Source organism: Cherax quadricarinatus, chromosome 9 (genome assembly GCF_038502225.1).
Source record: "Cherax quadricarinatus isolate ZL_2023a chromosome 9, ASM3850222v1, whole genome shotgun sequence".
NCBI lineage: Eukaryota > Metazoa > Arthropoda > Malacostraca > Decapoda > Parastacidae > Cherax > Cherax quadricarinatus.
This window is the reverse complement of record NC_091300.1, coordinates 46,130,568-46,151,245: the sequence shown is the minus strand read 5'-3', so window position 1 is coordinate 46,151,245 and position 20,678 is coordinate 46,130,568. Positions and strand designations below refer to the sequence as shown.

Genomic DNA, 20,678 nt, shown 5'->3' with positions numbered 1-20,678 from the left:
ACTCACTGTATTGAACACAATAACCGCACTAAAGTTATTATCATATTATTGTTTACCACTGTTTTTTGTTACAATAAACATGCACAAATATTGTATAATACTAATGTTCTATCATATATTTACATATTTACAATCACTGGACATGGTTTTAGAACTGCTGGAGCTTGTGGAACTCCTTGAAACAAGGCACCAAGCACAGAGGCACCTTACATTCCTCACACATAAACCGAGTGTCTTTGCGTCTTTGTTGCCGTCGTTTTGTTTGTGCACAGACAATGCATCTCTTCTGAGCAAATTTCTTTTGAGTTGAAGGAAGCTGTATTATGAAATGATCACCTTCTCTCCTCAAACGCTTGGGTATATCCTGAGGAATTCGAGAACCATGTTGTATTGCAGGTGTTGTTACCTGGTACTTCATTATGAGTTGTCTGACAACAGACAAACAAAATTCACCATACGGTGGTCTGTTACCAGTCTTTATTTGGTACATATTATATGCATTGAGCATTGAAATGTCCATGAGATGGAAGAAAAGTTTCATGTACCACTTGTAACTCTTACGAACACAGTCAACAAAACCAATCTGCATGTCACACTTGTCAATCAAGCGCATGTTTTGTGTATAATCAATCACTGACACTGGTTTTCGAATACGTTCATTAGTCACTCGATCAACTTTGCCACTGTCTTGCATTTCATTACGGTGAATGGTTGTCAACACTGACATCTCGTTTGTCATGCCACCGTAATGCCATGATGTCATTGGCAGTAAACACCTGCACGTCATCACCACAAACACCTGCGTTGAGCCTGGGCATATGTTTATGATTAGAACGCACTGTGCCACACACATCTGTCTTGTTCACTCGCATGAAATCACCGAGTAATGGGCTTGTGTACCAGTTATCGGTATATAATGTATGCCCCTTACCAAGATAAGGTGCCATCATGTTTCTCACTACGTCACCTGAGATACCCAATAACATCTTGGTATCTTTCAATGTTTTACTACCCGTGTATACAACAATATCCAACACCAGACCACTGTCACAATCACAGAGTACAAATAGTTTTATACCAAAGCAGTTCCTCTTGCTCGGTATATACTGCTTGAATGACAGTCTACCTTTGAACAAAATCAAAGACTCGTCAATTACAAGATTCTTGAATGGATAAAAGTATATCCTGAACTTTTGTTTGAGATACATGAAAACATTTCTAATCTTGTATAACCTATCACTTCTGTCAGGCCTGGTTTTGTCAGAGAAGTGCAACATACGTAACAGTAAGATAAACCTGTTCACTGGTATTATTTCACTGAAGACCGGGGTAGAAATTAGCCGATCTGTGGACCAGTATGCTTTTATATTATGCTTATAGACGTGAGGCATAAGCATTATTGTTGCAAAAAGCAAATATATTTCTGCAACAGTCGTCTCTTTCCACCTGTGTAGTCTTGACTGTGGTGATAAGATCGTATTTGCCATGGTGTACTGAAAATACTTATTACTTTCCCTGGCAATAATTTCCATCAATGGCTGGTCAAAGAATAATTCAAAGAATTCCAGTTCATTGGCCGTGGTTCCAAGGGGACAGGTAGGCAGAATTCCACTTTGAGAGTCATCAAAGTGGTGAGGCTTGGGAACAAAATTGGGATTTTGCTGCCAATCCCACATACGGTTTTCTGGTGGATACTGGACATCATAGGCTGGTTGTACGGGTGGTTGTGGTTGTGGCGGGCTGGTGGCTGACGCTCCGCTTTGTCGTTGAACTGACGAGTCAGCAGCATGGGTCCCCGCATGGCACGGTGAGTCACGCATGGCGGTGCCACTACCACCACCAGCACCACTAACACCATCCACTGATGCCTGTGGTTCATCCATGCCAAGTGTAGCCACATCATCCTCACTATCACTACCTAAAACGGGTGTAGGGCCACGGGATGTACTCCGGGATGTGCTCCGGGATGTGCTCCGGGATGTACTCCGGGATGTACTCCGTCCCCTGGGCACAGCATAGGGTACACTACCCGAGCGCATGCGGCGGCGAACATACCGACGCTTCACTGGTGAATATGATTCCTCACTATCACTACTCGAATGATCGTCGAGCGCAATAAAATCACAATCCACGTCAGAATCATCGTCATTACTAAAGTCAGAGGCCTGGCCACGCGAAAATATTAGTTTTCTCTTACGTTTAGGAACACCCGACCGTGAGTCACGAGTGCCCACACCAGAGGTAGAAGGTCGAGGATCGTCGGGGTTTTCTGCACTATTATCGATATCCTGGTCATTATTTTCGGTCACTAACTTATCAAAGCCATAGAATTCATCTTCATTTCCACTTCCATCAGTGTCAGAACTATCAAACAGGAAGAGGAGAGTCCCAATTTTCCGGGGAGTGAGAGCTGACTTGCGACGAGGCATGGTGAACAAGGGTGACTGAGCCGGCGTTCCCACAATGCTATGCAGGCGCCTAGATTTTTTGTTTACGGCGCACACCCATGGCGCAGACCCATTCTCTCACATGTAGGCCTATGTGCGCTTTCACGCAAAATTTGATGGCGCTAGAATTTTGGCATAGATCTACGGTTTGGACACTCACCGTAAAGCCGTAGATCTACGGGACGGACCCTGAAAGGGTTAAAGCCTACTGTTATTGGAAAATAATCTCCCTTTCTCCTACATGCCCTAACAAACCTACAGTTTGGTAGGTGTGGAAGCAAAAACGAATAAAACAAGTATCACAGATACATTTTGTTTGCTGAGTTTTGTTAAGCCATGGACTTCACAAAGCTCCTGAAGTTTACCTGGAGAGAGTTCCGGGGGTCAACGCCCCCGCGGCCCGGTCTGTGACCAGGCCTCCTGGTGGATCAGAGCCTGATCAACCAGGCTGTTGCTGCTGGCTGCACGCCAACCAACGTACGAGCCACAGCCCGGCTGGTCAGGAACCGACTTTAGGTGCTTGTCCAGTGCCAGCTTGAAGACTGCCAGGGGTCTGTTGGTAATCCCCCTTATGTATGCTGGGAGGCAGTTGAACAGTCTCGGGCCCCTGACACTTATTGTATGGCCTCTTAACGTGCTAGTGACACCCCTGCTTTTCATTGGGGGGATGGTGCATCGTCTGCCAAGTCTTTTGCTTTCGTAGTGAGTGATTTTCGTGTGCAAGTTCGGTACTAGTCCCTCTAGGATTTTCCAGGTGTATATAATCATGTATCTCTCCCGCCTGCGTTCCAGGGAATACAGGTTCAGGAACCTCAAGCGCTCCCAGTAATTGAGGTGTTTTATCTCCGTTATGCGCGCCGTGAAAGTTCTCTGTACATTTTCTAGGTCAGCAATTTCACCTGCCTTGAAAGGTGCTGTTAGTGCACAGCAATATTCAAGCCTAGATAGAACAAGTGACCTAAAGAGTGTCATCATGGGCTTGGCCTCCCTAGTTTTGAAGGTTCTCATTATCCATCCTGTCATTTTTCTAGCAGATGCAATTGATACAATGTTATGGTCCTTGAAGGTGAGATCCTCCGACATGATCACTCCCAGGTCTTTGACGTTGGTGTTTCGCTCTATTTTGTGGCCAGAATTTGTTTTGTACTCTGATGAAGATTTAATTTCCTCGTGTTTACCATATCTGAGTAATTGAAATTTCTCATCGTTGAACTTCATATTGTTTTCTGCAGCCCACTGAAAGATTCGGTTGATGTCCGCCTGGAGCCTTGCAGTGTCTGCAATGGAAGACACTGTCATGCAGATTCGGGTGTCATCTGCAAGGGAAGACACTGTGCTGTGGCTGACATCCTTGTCTATGTCGGATATGAGGATGAGGAACAAGATGGGAGCGAGTACTGTGCCTTGTGGAACAGAGCTTTTCACCGTAGCTGCCTCGGACTTTACTCTGTTGACGACTACTCTCTGTGTTCTGTTAGTGAGGAAATTATAGATCCATCGACCAACTTTTCCTGTTATCCCTTTAGCACGCATTTTGTGCGCTATTACGCCATGGTCACACTTGTTGAAGGCTTTTGCAAAGTCTGTATATATTACATCTGCATTCTTTTTATCTTCTAGTGCATTTAGGACCTTGTCGTAGTGATCCAACAGTTGAGACAGACAGGAGCGACCTGTTCTAAACCCATGTTGCCCTGGGTTGTGTAACTGATGGGTTTCTAGATGGGTGGTGATCTTACTTCTTAGGAACCTTTCAAAGATTTTTATGATATGGGATGTTAGTGCTATCGGTCTGTAGTTCTTTGCTGTTGCTTTACTGCCCCCTTTGTGGAGTGGGGCTATGTCTGTTGTTTTTAGTAACTGTGGGACGACCCCCGTGTCCATGCTCCCTCTCCATAGGATGGAAAAGGCTCGTGATAGGGGCTTCTTGCAGTTCTTGATGAACACGGAGTTCCATGAGTCTGGCCCTGGGGCAGAGTGCATGGGCATGTCATTTATCGCCTGTTCGAAGTCATTTGGCGTCAGGATAACATCGGATAGGCTTGTTAACCAAATTTTGTGGCTCTCTCATAAAAAATTCGTTTTGATCTTCGACTCTCAGTCTGGTTAGCGGCTTGCTAAAAACTGAGTCATATTGGGACTTGAGTAGCTCACTCATTTCCTTGCTGTCATCTGTGTAGGACCCATCTTGTTTAAGTAGGGGCCCAATACTGGATGTTGTTCTCGACTTTGATTTGGCATAGGAGAAGAAATACTTTGGGTTTTTTTCGATTTCATTTATGGCTTTTAGTTCTTCCCGCGATTCCTGACTCCTATAAGATTCCTTTAGCTTGAGTTCGATGCTTGCTATTTCTCTGACCAGTGTCTCCCTACGCATTTCAGATATATTGACCTCTTTTAGCCGCTCTGTTATTCTTTTCCGTCGTCTGTAAAGGGAGCGCCTGTCTCTTTCTATTTTACATCTACTCCTCCTTTTTCTTAGAGGAATAAGCCTTGTGCATACATCTAGTGCCACCAAGTTAATCTGTTCTAGGCATACGTTGGGGTGTGTTGCTTAGTATATCTTCCCAGCTTATATCGGTTAGGACTTGGTTTACTTGGTCCCACTTTATGTTTTTGTTATTGAAGTTGAATTTGGTGAATGCTCCCTCGTGACTAGTCTCATTATGTCGGTCTGGGGCTCCACGCCTACATGTCTGAACCTCAATTATGTTGTGATCTGAGTATATTGTTTTTGATATGGTGACATTTCTTATCAGATCATCATTGTTAGTGAAGATGAGGTCTAGTGTATTCTCCAGTCTAGTAGACTCAATTATTTGCTGGTTTAAATTTAATTTTGTGCAGAGATTTAAAAGCCCGTGTGAGTGTGAGTTTTCATCAGAGCTGCCTCCTGGTGTTATTACTGCAACAATATTATTTGCTATATTCCTCCATTTTAGGTGCCTTAAGTTGAAATCCCCCAGGAGCAAGATGTTGGGTGCAGGAGCTGGAAGATTTTCCAGACAGTGGTCAATTTTTAACAACTGTTCCTGGAACTGCTGGGATGTTGCATCCGGAGGCTTGTAGACTACCACAATGACTAGGTTTTGGTTCTCGACCTTTACTGCTAAAACTTCCACTACATCATTTGAGGCATTTAGCAGTTCTGTGCAAACAAATGACTCTGCAATGTACAGGCCAACCCCCCCCCCCCCTTTTGCCTGTTCACTCTGTCATATCTGTATAGGTTGTAACCTGGGATCCATATTTCGTTGTCCAAGTGATCCTTTATGTGGGTCTCAGTGAAAGCCGCGAACATTGCCTTTGCCTCTGCAAGCAGTCCACAGATGAAAGGTATTTTGTTGTTTGTTGCTGGCTTTAGACCCTGTATATTTGCAAAGAAGAATGTCATCGGACTGGTGGTATTGTTGGTACTGGGGGGGATTTTTTTCCGGCATTAGTATCTGTATCTGTTGGTTTGGAGTGGAGGCCATCGACTGTGGTTCCAGGAATGACTGGATTTGGTGTACGATTTCTGCCGTTTCCTGCCAGTTTTTTTCCTTCCTGGCACTAAAAAACCTCTCCCTCTTCAGTGGCTGTGGCTACCCAGGTTTTCCCATGGCCCGGATGTTTTGTATCTTTTTGTACCCTTTAGATGGTGTGTCTGGCAATTTAAGTTATAGCACAGTCTTTCCTGTACTGAAGAGGTACACATTTCAGGGTGAAAAAGCTTACAGGAAGGGAGTTTGCATTTTCCTGTTGTCATATGGGCATGGCATTTTCTAGGGTGGTCATAGTTGCACTTCCTGTCTGTTTTTCCAGATTTCCCATGTCTACAGATACCAAGTGCATAGCATGTGCACAGGCTTGGTTTCCGTTTGCCTTGGGTTTCTGTGACTGTACTCCCTGTTGGTGCATGTTTCCCTGTCTTATTCCTATCCTCCCTAGCACCAACAATGGAGCTCCCACCAGTTGTTTTTGGTAATATATCCTCACTATAGCTAGTGGAGTCCTCTTGTTTGCTATTTCCTGTGGTATTTCTAGTTTGCAATGTTGGTTTTATCTTATCTTTGACTACACTTGTTTCCCCACTACGGCTCCTGTCCCCTATGAGGTCATTTATATGTATTCCTTCCTGCGTATAATTCCCGACTACCTGGACAAAATCTCCAGCTTCACCATTACTGTCTCCCAGGACAGCACCTCCAGCTTCACCATTACTGTCTCCCAGGACAGCACCTCCAGCTTCACCATTACTGTCTCCCAGGACAGCACTATCAGCCCCACATTTACTGACTACCAGGACATCACCTCCAGCCTTACAGTTTCTGACTACATGGCCAGTATCAAGGGCAGTACCATTCAGCCCAGACTTTTTATGTTCCCATCTGTTGTAGAAAGCTTCCAGGTTGTCTATGAAAGCAGCTTTGATGTTATCCTCTTTTAATACCCTTGTGATTTTAGTCCACAGATTTTCCTCATTTGGGCATACCCAAAAACACTTCCCTGTTTTAATACTGCTTGTAGCTAGTTCTTGGATATCTGCACAAGGGGCGTGACACCAATTTCCACAAAAATGACAATTTATCCATGTGGAAGCCCGTTTGTTTGATTGACTGCAGACTATACAGAGCTTCATAATGATTTGAGTGGTTGAATACTCTATTAATAACCTCCTTAAATGAAGCTCTAGCTATTTGTATTTCTATTTCTAACTAATTGGACAGCTTACCATGTATGTTCCTGATTTATATTTATTGTTTGTGTTTGATAAGGGCGCCTACAACCCCATCCGTTTACAGTCTGCTTTATTGTCCAACGAAACCATTTGAAACCAGTCAAGGGTTCGGACCATCAAGGGTTCGGACCAATCGAGGTGTTGGACCAGTCGATCTGATCTGATCAGTGGGTCACTTATTTAAAACATACTAGTCGGTGATTCGGGCTAACACATGAAGGATCTACTTGAAATTATCTACCCGAGTAATATGTGATTTGATTGATACAAAAGTATAACTTGCGTGTTGAAGAGCCGGTGATTTCTGGCAGCTCCTACAGTGACGAACGGTCGAGCCTCAACCCTTGTTTATCAATCGCTGTATCTAGCTTCTCTAGTTTTTTTTTTTTTTTGTCTCCACCACAATAAATGCTATATTATCACTATAGTTGACTGGTGGAAATTTTGGAGGAAGGACGCTTTTTCTGTAGTAATAATTGCTTCTCGTTGTGTATATTGCGACTGCTGGTAACTACAGGTTACATGAAATTCACAGTATACGTCTGGTATTACAAGAAAAAAGAAACTAATGAAAGTCACTCCACTCCACTAAGTACCATTATAATACTGGTTAGTTGCTACTACAACACTGTATTCTGCTATTCACTGGTATCACTAGATTATATGCGAGTACACTAGCAGGCCAGAAAGATTATTAAAACAGCTGACCACTGTGGTAAGATTCTGGCGACTTCTGGCACCTGCATCTATAGGCTTATCACTTCATTTACAAATTCACCTGTTTTCAAATGACACTTTAGTCTTTATCATCTATATACTAGGGAGCCACTGTAGTATACACTATGTATACACAATGTTATCAGGGAGACTTTCTTTCCTCTGACAAAGAAAAGTTCTATTATTATTATTTTGCACACGGAACACAGGCCTATGATTCCCCTCTGGCAGTAAACTCTGCTAGGTAGTGCACACTAATTCTCCCTTTTTGACTCAGTATATAATGTTTTCCGCCCAAGATTGGTTCCAGGCGCTAGAGGGATGTATCGTATAGGATTGATGGTGAGCAAGAAAAACTGGGGATAGTGGGTTTGGTATGCAAGGGATCAAAGTATCACCATCAGTAGATATCAACTAATTCAGTGGTTTCAATAATGGTACCAGCCTAAAACTGAGTATCAGCATTGGTGGAAATCGACAAATTTTTACTGTTCTGGTATTGGCATAAAACTGGGTACTGATAACAGTAACGATTTTTGTATCATCCCATCACCAGAATGAATATTTGTCTCAATAGTTGTTTGTGTCTTTTTTTGGGGGGGGGAGGGGGGGATAATCATCTCCTTGTTCAAGTATAATTTAATGTTTAAGAAAGACAAAAAGTAATCCTACAGGAGTACAAAATGTTCAAACAGGATTCCATTTTTATCTCTTATGACATAACAGCTGAACTTTCCTGAGTGGTTCCTGTCTACCAGTGAGTACAAGTCTTAAATACACTACACTCCCACATCAACATAGGCTCCTCTCCTCCACCTTCTCTTCTCCACCTGTCTCACAGACTACAATATCAGTCAGTGTGACTGACAACATTCGTTACTTGAAGATAGTTCTAGGAATCATTGTTAATGGCCCAGTCCCTAACCAGGATTTCCTGTTGACAGTCTGCAACAGCAAAGCTGTTGGTTCTCAATGCATGCAGTCTGAGCTAAGCATTTGGTTAAATAACAACTAAAAGAAAATCTAGCACACATGGTCAATTCTGTTTAGGTCCTGCCCTCCACCCAAATGCTCTGCTGCATGACTCACAAAATCGCAATGACACGATTGCAAACAAACCATACCACAGGCGGGGATAGAACCCGCGATCATAGTCTCAAAACTCCAGACCGTCGCGTTAGCCACGGACCAGCTGGTCCAGTGGCTAATGCGACGGTCTGGAGTTTTGAGACTCTCTGATCGCGGGTTCTATCCCCGCCCTTGGTATGGTTTGCTCTGCTGCATCATCTACCGTCAAACATCATTCCTTAAGAATTTACTCATCTCAGGCAAAAACACCAATTTTAATGTCTTTGTTAATAGAATATTGCCCCATAATGCGTCTCCAACCATATTATGGTTGCATATGACAAATTGAGGTTAGAAAACAAAATTCACTTCCAAATCAATTTCTCTTCAATGGATCTTAATTTTTATATATTTTTTTTTTTTTTAAATTTTGCCATGCACTGGACCCAACAATCATTTAGCACTCAATGAGAACTAGTATGGAAATGTTATACAAGACATCAATATACTTTTTATGAGTTTTCAATCATACCAAGATGAAAAACAAAAACAATTTACTAATGAACAATGAATTTGAATCTGATGGGAGACTGGTAATATTCTATCCTTACTTGTAATTCTGACAGTTAGTGTGCGTACACTACCCTGGGGAAAACCACGAAGTGGACCACCACTGCTGCTGCTGGTGCTGCTGCTACTACTACTGCTGCTGCTGCTTGTAGTAGAAGTTGTAGATGACTGGTTTACATTAGATTCACTTGTTAAATTGGTGGTGATGGTAGAGGTGGCATTAGCAGTTGGTCTAGATGCTGTAGGAGAAGCAGTACTGTCAGCATTAGGTCCTCCTCGAGCAAGGGATGAAAGAGCCGAAGCTACTGCTGCAGATGCTGCTTGGGCCAGACCACCTGCTAGACTACCATTGATTGCTCCCATTATTGGGGCCGGTGCAGGAGCAGGGATTAACGTAGCTGGATCCATACTAAAAATAAAAATTAATTAACATAGCTAATACAAATCTCCATGAAATGAAGATACAGTGGTACTTCGGGATACGAACTTAATTCGTTCCAGAAGGCTGCTTGAGTGCCGATATCAATGAATTTATTACCATAAGGAATAATGTAAATTAGATTAATCCGTTTCAGACCTCCAAAAATACACTCACAAAAGCACTTACATAAATACACTTACATAACTGTTCGAGTTTTGAGCTATTCATATCCCGAGGTACCACTGTACTTTATGGTAAAGAATCCTGTTGGCAAAAAAAAACTTCACTCAAATATAAGTCGGAGGAACAGGTGGAGAAGGATTAATGCAAGATAATTTAAAAAGGTTCCTGTTGCACCACATTTACTAACTTGACTATGACCAATAACTAATCATAATTACTATTTGAGCCTAACCAGTAAATGTGATGGAATAGAAATTTTGTACCTCACTTTCTTAGCCCCCCCTTCCACACAATCCCCCTCTCTGCCCTGCTCTAACAAGTTATATAAGATCATGTATTTTGGTGATCCAGCAACTGATTGTAAAACTCATAGATAAAAACATTTCTATACAATAAAAGGTTGTCCTTATGTGGAGTTTTAATTTAATGTTAATTTGTAACCCAGCACATTTGTAACAGACTAAAACTGGAATGAAAATGTTCCTCCATATCTTCATTTTCAAAACCTATAGCAGCAGTCCTGTCTACAGCATTAAGCTGTAAGCTGGGCAACACATTTATAGAATGCTGGTTAACTGCTGAAGTGCACAAACACATGAAAGCATGCACAAACCTCTCTCCTAAGGCACAGACACCTTCAGTGTCAGTCCCATAAAATTACGGCTTTGAAGCCAGGGTTGGTCCAGTCATACAAGGCCAAAATTCTAGTAGCTTCACATCTTGTGGGAGAAAGTTGGTAGGCCTACATATGAGAGAATGGGTCTGCATGGTCAGTGTGCACAGTAGCATAAAAAAAATCCTGCAGTAAGCAGTGCACAAGAAAAAAACTGACCGTGTTTTTGGTTTAAAACTTTGCAGTGTATTTTCCTATGGTATTTATAGTTGTATTCTCATTTTCTTGGTCTCATGTGAGAATGGAAATATTACAGAATTTGAATAGTTTACCAACTAAAAGTATCTTGAAGTTGAGCTCATAGTAGCAGAAATGTTAGATTTTTGACGATGTTCAAGAGTAAACAAAGCACATCACGCATCCAATACACGTCAACTGGTGGATCTAATAAGCATTCACAAATGCGCTGATATTATTTATACAATTATTACAAATATGCAGTAGTTTGAATAACAATAAATCATCTATTTATTGTGTGAATAAAAATTCAAAATGGAAAGCAAGCATAATATAAGAGGGGCCTGGAGACATGACTAATGAACAGAGAAAATGTTGCTTTAGTGACAGGAATGTCTGTAGTGTTTATTCCAGCCCCTATTTTGAAATTGGCCTTTATGTAGTTAAAATTGGTAAATAGGCGATTTCCTGTACTCAGTCGATAGAATAATAGGAGTACAGTGGACCCTTGACTAACGCTATTGATCCGTTCCTAAGAGCTCATCGTTAGTCAGAATAATCGTTAGTCAAGTTAATTTTCCCCATAAGAAATAATGGAAATCAAATTAATCCGTGCAAGACACCCAAAAGTATTGAAAAAAAAAAAATTTTAACACATGAAATATTAATTTTAATACACACAAACTGAAGAAGACATGCACAGTTACATGACACTTACCTTTATTGAAGATCTCGTGATGATTGATGGGATGGGAAGAGGGGAGTGTGTTGATGGTCTTAGTGTTTAGAAGGGGAATCCCCTTCCATTAGGACTTGAGGTGGCAAGTCCTTTCTTGGGGTTACTTCCCTTCTTTTAATGCCACTAGGACCAGCTTGAGAGTCACTGGACCTCAGTCGCACAACATATCTGCCCATAGAGGCCTGTACCTCCCGTTCCTTTATGACATTCCTAAAGTGTTTCACAACATTGTCAGTGTCACCATTAAACACTTGTTCAGGTTTCAGTCCTTCACTGTCTATGTACTCCTTGAATTCCTGCACATATTTTTCAGCTGCTTTTTGGTCCAAACTGGCAGCCTCACCATGCCTTATCACACTATGTATGCCACTACGATTCTTAAATCTCTCAAACCAACCTTTGCTGGCCTTAAATTCACTCACATCACCACTAGTTGCTGGCATTTTTCTAATTAAATCGTCATGCAACTTCCTAGCCTTTTCACATATGATCGCTTGAGAGATGCTATCTCCTGCTACCTGTTTTTCGTTTATCCATACCAATAACACTCTCTCAACATCTTCTATCACTTGCAATCTCAGTTTCGAAAACATAGTTGCACCTTTGGCAAGAACAGCTTCCTTGATTGACGTTTTCTTGGCCACAATAGTAGCGATGGTTGATTGGGGTTTTGTGTACAGCCTGGCTAGCTCGGAGACATGCACTCCACTTTCATACTTAGCAATGAGCTCTTTCTTCATATCCATAGTAATTCTCACCCTTTTTGCTGTAGGGTTGGCACTAGAAGCTTTCTTGGGGCCCATGGTGACTTATTTTGCAGGTGCAATCACTAAAAAGGCTGTGATAATATGAAATGTTCCGATTGTATGCTTGGAAGCGACCGCGGTGGCTGGCTGGCTTGTAAACACTGGCCAGAAGTGGACGCATCTCAGACGGAACGAATAGTGTTGGTCGAGTTTTTTAGCGCTAATCGAGGCAAAATTTTTGCGATAAAATGTATCGCTAGTCAGATTTATCGTTAATCGATGCCATCACTGGTCGAGGGTCCACTGTACTAGCGAAATAGCTACGAGTTTAGTCAAATGGAACAAAGAAATTGACCCAAAATAAGGCTCAAAGTGAGCGAAATTGCATAATTCCATAAGTTTTCCATCAAATTTCAAACTTTTGGTTTCATTACCCTCGGAAAAAGATCCTATCATTTCATAAGAAATTTTTTTTTTTTTTTAAATTCTTAAACACTGAGCAAGTTTGTGAGCAGGGGTCTCGACACTCAAAGGGTTAACAGCATATATTAGTCTTGCAATATACATACACAAGTGGCTCTCAGGACTCTAGACAGTAATTTAAAACAATATACACATGTTATTTTTCATTATTAAGTGCTTTAAACATATTCCATTTCTAATTAGCAAATTTACACTAGCAATACCATCTTGTAACTGTCGTGACCAATTCACTCGTTGCATAAGTCAATCACAAAAGTACACCCATCCCTGGCTCTATGCTGTAGATGTGTTCATAGCCAATGGCACATAAAGTGAACCCATTGTAATATGTAATGGATGCTTTCTCAGACTGTTCCAATTACACATTTTTTCCTTTACCCCCCTCCATCCATCCTTTCCTAGGCCAAACCCTACCCTGCCTTCCCTCCACTACAGATTTATACTCTTGAAGTCATTCTACATATTTTGTTCCATCCTCTCTACATGTCCGAACCACCTCACCAAATCCTCCTCAGCCCTCTTGATAACAGTTTTAGTAATCCCACACCTCCTCCTAATTTCCAAACTACGAATTCTCTGCATTACATTCACAACACACACTGCCCTCAGACATGACATCTCCACTGCTTCCAGCCTTCTCCTTGGTGCAACATTCACCACCCATGCTTCACACCCATATAGGAGTGTTGGTATAACTATACACTCATACATTTCCCTCTTTGCTTCCATGGACAAAGTTCTTTGCCTCCACAGATTCCTAAGTGAACCACTCACCCTTTTCCCATTATCAATTCTATGATTCACCTTATCTTTCAATGCCCCATCTGCTAACACATCCACTCCTAAATATCCTAATACATTCACCTCTATACTCTCCTATTCCATACACCTGCAACATCTGCCGTATTGCCCCCTATCCACCCTATCATATGCCTTTTCCAAATCCATAAATGCCACATAAACCCTTATCTAAATACTGTTCACCTATATGTCTCACTGTAAACACTTTGTCAACACACCCCTACCCTTCTTAAAGCCTCCTTGTTCATCTGCTACCCTGCTCTCAGTCTTACACTTAATTCTTTCAATAATAACTATCATACACTTTACCAGGGATACTCAACAGGCTTATTCCCCTATAATTTTTGCACTCTCTTTTGTCCCCTTTGCTTTTATACAAAGGAACAATGCATGCTCTCTGCCAATCCCTAGGTACCTTACCCTTTTCTATACATTTATTAAATAATAGCACGAACCACTCCAAAACTATATCCTCACCTGCTTTTAACATTTCTATCTTTAGCCCATCAATCCCAGCTGCCTTACCCCTTCATTCTCCCCACTGCCTCATGAACTTCCCCCACACCCACAACTGACTCTTCCTCACTCCTACAAGATGTTATTCCTCCTTGCCCTATACACGAAATCACAGTTTCCCTATCTTCATCAACATTTAACAATTCCTCAAAATATTCCCTCTGCCTTCCTGACACCTCTAACACTCAATTTAATAACTCTCCTCTCCTATTTTTAACTGTAAAATCCATATCACCACCTTTTATGCTAAAAGAGAGACTGGGTTCTTGGTCAGACAAACACAATACAGGAAGCATGGAACCCCTCCTAGAGAAGAGGCTCCTTACTCCTAAACACAAACCCTAATACATGTACTACATTAAAATGACCCAGAGTCACTGTGCCAGCAAGCAAATGTGACATTAAGTAATGTGACAATATGGATAGTACCAAAGGTACTATCCAGATTGTCACATTACTTAATGTTTTTAGAATTATCATCATGGACTAGTAACCCCTTCTCCTGCATAAATTGCTAAAAACAAGGAAAAGAAAAACTATATAAAATTGGGGTGTTTGAATGTGCGTGGATGTAGTGCGAATGATACGAAAGAGATGATTGCTAATGTTATGAATGAAAGGAAGTTGGATGTCCTAGCCCTAAGCGAAACAAAGCTGTAGGGGGAAGGTTAGTTTCAGTGGGGAGAAACAAATGGGATTAAGTCAGGAGTATCTGAGAGAGTTAGAGCTAAGGAAGGGATAGCAATGAAGTTGAAGGATCAGTTGTGGAGAGAGAAGAGGGAATGTAAATACAGTGGACCCCCGCCTTACGATATTATTTCATTCCAGAAGTTTGTTCGGGTGCCGTTACCGACCAAATTTGGTCCCATAAGGAATATTTTGAATTAGATTAGTCTGTTTCAGACCCCCAAAAATACATGTACAAAAGCACTTACAAAAATACACTTACATAATTGGTCGAGTTGGGAGCTGATCGTAAGGCGGGGGTCCACTGTATATAAATTCAAGGATTATGTGGATTAAAATAAGTGTCAGATGTGAAAAGTGGGTCATAATAAGTGTGTATGCACCTGGAGAAAAGAGGAGTGTAGAGGAGAGAGAGCAATTTTGGGAGTATGGAGGGACTTTTGAGCCAAATACGTAAAAGAGTAATTGTGGTAGGGGTCTAAATGCTAAAGTAGGAGAAGCATTTAGAGAAGGTGCAGTAGGTAAGTTTGGAGTGCCAGGTGTATATGATAATGGGAAGCATTTGACTGAGCTTTGTATAGAAAAGGGTTTGCTTATAGGTAACACACATTTTAACCCTTTCAGGGTTTCCGACGTACTAGTACGGCTTACGCGCCAGGGATTTTGACGAACTAGTATGCATAAATTCTAGCGCCTTCAAATCAAGCGGGAAACAGCTGGTAGGCCTAGATGTGAGAGAGTGAGTGTGTGGAGAGTGCGTGCGGTAGGAAAAAATTCTGGGACCCAGTGGGGCATTGTGGGAACGCCATTTTAGTACACCTTGCTCACCATGCCTCGCAGTAAGAAACTCCTCACTCCTCGGTGAACTGGGACACTTTTGTTCCCCAGTGACAGTTCTAATACAGATGGAAGTGCCAATAAAGATGAGTTTCAAGGTTTTGATGAGGTTGTGACCGAAACTAATGACCATAATACCGGTAATAGTGAGGAAAACCCAGACGACCCCCAGCCTTCCACCTCTGATGCTGGGCTGTCTTGTTCACGTTCACTTGTATCAGAACCAAAGAGGAAACTCCTATTTTCCCATATCCCAGACTCAGATGTCAGCATGGGTGATGATGGTGATAATGAATATGAACTCCAAGCTCTTGAAAACAGTTCCAGTAGCGATAGTGAAGTGGAATATTCTCCAGTGAAGCGTCAGTATATACAACGATATATGAGCTCTGGTTGTGTCATATGCTATTCCAAGGGGAAGGAGTACATCTCGGAGTACATCCCGTGGCTGTACAACAGGAACAGATATTGAAAATGAAGAAGATAGTGTTGCAATTGGGATGGAAAATGTGCATGGTGGTGGTAGTGGTGGAGCTGGCCTTGAGGCACCAGCAGTGGGCCATGCTGCCACCCACGCCGCTGCCTCAGCTGATCTACAACAAAGGCCACCATCCCCCACCCACCCACCACACAAGCCTCCACAACCACAACCTCCACAACCACAAGTCAATATCCAGTACCCACCAGCAGACCGCACCTGGGATTGGCAGGAAGCTGACAATTTTCTTCCAAATCCCCATCAGTTTGATGAAAGTCAAAGTGGAATACGGCCATCTTGTACACTTGGGAATAATGCCAATGAACTGGAATGTTTCGAGTTATTCTTTGACGAACCCAATGGAAATTATTGTCAGGGAAAGCAACAGATACTTCAATTACACCATAGCAAACACAATACTTTCACCAAAATCATGCCTACACCATCTTTTCTTTGCCACAATAATGCTCATGCCACATGTGTATAAGCACACTGTGAAATCATACTGGTCAACAGACCGCCTGATTGCAACCCCAGGTTTCAGTGATATAATGCTAGTGAATCGATTTATGCTACTATTATGTATGCTTCACTTCTCAGACAAAACCAGGCCTGACAGAAACGACAGGTTATATAAGATTAGGAATGTGTTTGTGTATTTGAGAGAGAAATTCAATATGTATTTTTATCCCTTCAGGAAGCTTGTTATTGATGAGTCTTTGATTCAGTTCAAAGGAAGACTCTCATTCAAGCAGTACATACCAAGCAAGAAGAAACGATTTGGTATAAAGTTGTTTGTGCTTTGTGACTGCTACAGTGGTCTTGTATTGGATATTATTGTGTGCACTGGAAGTTATACATTGCAAAATACCAGGAAGTTATTGGGCATCTCTGGTGATGTGGTTAGAACAATGATAGAACCATATCTTGGTAAGGGGCATATATTATATACTGATAACTGGTACACAAGCCCCTCACTCAGTGATTTCTTGCAAGTGAACATGATAGACATGTGTGGCACAGTGCGTGCAAATCGTAAACATATGCCCAGGTTTGACGGTGGGACTAGTAGAGGTGAGGTGCAGGCGTTTGCTGCCAATGACATCATGGCATTTTGGTGGCATGACAAATGAGATGTCACACTGTTATCATCAGTTCACCCTAACGAAATGACAAACACTGGCAGGCAGCATAGAGAAAGCAATGAACCCATTCTAAAACCTGCAGCTGCGATTGATTACACCTTCAATATGCGCTCAGTGGACAAATGTGACATGCAGATTGGGTTTGCTGATTGTGTTTGCAAGAGTTATAAGTGGTACATAAAACTTTTTTTCCATCTCCTGGACATTTCCATGCTCAATGCTTATAATGTGTACAAGATGAGGACCAGAAACAAACCACCATATGGCGAATTTTGTTTGATTGTCATCAGACAAATAGTATTCAAGTACCAAGGAGCAACACCTGCAATAGAAAACCACCCACTAAATTATCAACAACTACCTTCTCGCTGAAGCATGGTGATCACTTCCTAACAAAACTGCCTGCTACTGCTTTCAAGAAAAAGGCTCAGAAGAAGTGTTACGTCTGTGCACATACAAAAAAACGGTCACAACAACGCAGAGACACTCGTTTTATGTGTGAGGAGTGTAAAACACCACTGTGAATGACACCATGTTTCAAAGAGTTCCACAGGCTGCAGAACTTCTAGAAACATTCCCTGTGACTGTATATGTGTATATAAAATATAGAAAAATAGTAATAAACAACTTTTTATATAGTTTGTGTTTGTAAACAACTTTTATAAACAATATAGGAGAGGAATAAATGGGATTAGGTCAGGGGTTTCAAATAGAGTTAGAGCTAAAGAAGGAGTAGCAATAATGTTGAAGGATAAGCTATGGCAGGAAAAGAGGGACTACAAATGTATAAATTCAAGGATTATGTGGAGTAAAATAAAGATTGGATGTGAAAAGTGGGTTATAGTAAGCATGTATGCACCTGGAGAAGAGAGAAGTGTAGAGAGAGAGAGAGAGATTCTGGGAAATGTTGAGTGAATGCATGGGGAGTTTTGAATCAAGTGTGAGAGTAATGGTGGTTGGGGATTTCAATGCTAAAGTGGGTAAAAATGTTATGGAAGGAGTAGTAGGTAAATTTGGGGTGCCAGGGGTAAATGTAAATGGGGAGCCTTTAATTGAGCTATGTGTAGAAAGAAATTTGGTAATAAGTAATACATATTTTATGAAAAAGAGGATAAATAAATATACAAGGTATGATGTAGCACGTAATGAAAGTAGTTTGTTAGATTATGTATTGGTGGATAAAAGGTTGATGGGTAGGCTCCAGGATGTACATGTTTATAGAGGGGCAACTGATATATCGGATCATTATTTAGTTGTAGCTACAGTTAGAGTAAGACATAGATGGGAAAAGAGGAAGGTGGCAACAACAAGTAAGAGGGAGGTGAAAGTGTATAAACTAAGGGAGGAGGAAGTTCGGGCGAGATATAAGCGACTATTGGCAGAAAGGTGGGCAAGTGCAAAGATGAGTAGTGGGGGGGTTGAAGAGGGTTGGAATAGTTTTAAAAATGCAGTATTAGAATGTGGGGCAGAAGTTTGTGGTTATAGGAGGGTGGGGGCAGGAGGAAAGAGGAGTGATTGGTGGAATGATGAAGTAAAGGGTGTAATAAAAGAGAAAAAGGTAGCTTACGAGAGGTTTTTACAAAGCAGAAGTGTTATAAGAAGAGCAGAGTATATGGAGAGTAAAAGAAAGGTGAAGAGAGTGGAGAGAGAGTGCAAAAGGAGAGCAGATGAAAGAGTGGGAGAGGCACTGTCAAGAAATTTTAATGAAAATAAGAAAGAATTTTGGAGTGAGTTAAACAAGTTAAGAAAGCCTAGGGAAAGTATGGATTTGTCAGTTAAAAACAGAGTAGGGGAGTTAGTAGATGGGGAGAGGGAGGTATTAGGTAGATGGCGAGAATATTTTGAGGAACTTTTAAATGTTGAGGAAGAAAGGGAGGCGGTAATTTCATGCACTGGCCTGGGAGGCATACCATCTTTTAGGAGTGAAGAAGAGCAGAATGTAAGTGTGGTGGAGGTACGTGAGGCATTACGTAGAATGAAAGGGGGTAAAGCAGCTGGAACTGATGGGATCATGACAGAAATGTTAAAAGCAGGAGGGGACATATTGTTGGAGTGGTTGGTACTTTTGTTTAATAAATGTATGAAAGAGGGGAAGGTACCTAGGGATTGGCAGAGAGCATGTATAATCCCTTTATATAAAGGGAAAGGGGACAAAAGAGATTGTAAAAATTATAGAGGCATGCGTGAGCGTGTTTGATAGGAGTGAATGGAGACAAATGGTTTTTAATACTTGACGTGCTGTTGGAGTGTGAGCAAAGTAACATTTATGAAGGGATTCAGGGAAACCGGCAGGCCGGACTTGAGTCCTGGAGATGGGAAGTACAGTGCCTGCACTCTGAAGGAGGGGTGTTAATGTTGCAGTTTAAAAACTGTAGTGTAAAGCACCCTTCTGGCAAGACAGTGATGGAGTGAATGATGGTGAAAGTTTTTCTTTTTCGGGCCACCCTGCCTTGGTGGGAATCGGCCGGTGTGATAATAAAAAAAAAAATAAAAAAAAGTTTACTGAGTATACCAGGAAAAGTATACGGTAGGGTTATAATTGAAAGAATTAGAGGTAAGACAGAATGTAGGATTGCGGATGAGCAGGGAGGCTTCAGAGTGGGTAGGGGATGTGTAGATCAAGTGTTTACATTGAAGCATATATGTGAACAGTATTTAGATAAAGGTAGGGAAGTTTTTATTGCATTTATGGATGGATTTAGAAAAGGCATATGATAGAGTGATAGAGGAGCAATGTGGCAGATGTTGCAAGTATATGGAATAGGTGGTAAGTTATTAAATGCTGTAAAGAGTTTTTATGAGGATAGTGAGGCTCAGGTTAGGGTGTGTAGAAGAGAGGGAGAATACTTCCCGGTAAAAGTAGGTCTTAGACAGGGATGTGTAATGTCACCATGGTTGTTTAATATATTTATAGATGGGGTTGTAAAAGAAGTAAATGCTAGGGTGTTTGGGAGAGGGGTGGGATTAAATTATGGGGAATCAAATTCAAAATGGGAATTGACACAGTTACTTTTTGCTGATGATACTGTGCTTATGGGAGATTCTAAAAAAAAATTGCAAAGGTTAGTGGATGAGTTTGAGAATGTGTGTAAAGGTAGAAAGTTGAAAGTGAACATAGAAAAGAGTAAGGTGATGAGGGTATCAAATGATTTAGATAAAGAAAAATTGGATATCAAATTGGGGAGGAGGAGTATGGAAGAAGTGAATGTTTTCAGATACTTGGGAGTTGACGTGTCGGCGGATGGATTTATGAAGGATGAGGTTAATCAT

The 20,678-nt window shown here is 41.5% G+C and overlaps 1 protein-coding gene across 4 annotated transcripts in view; it reads right to left on the bottom strand.

Annotated features, from left to right (window-relative positions):
- The window catches only part of LOC128685937 (large proline-rich protein BAG6), a 264,734-nt gene that overhangs the window by 140,478 nt on the left and 103,578 nt on the right, over positions 1 to 20,678 (bottom strand). For all 4 annotated transcript variants that reach the window (XM_070083407.1, XM_070083409.1, XM_070083410.1 and 1 more), the window contains exon 7: positions 9,564 to 9,931. In XM_070083407.1, the coding sequence (XP_069939508.1) occupies positions 9,564 to 9,931 (368 nt within the window). The remainder of the gene's footprint in view (positions 1 to 9,563; positions 9,932 to 20,678) is intronic.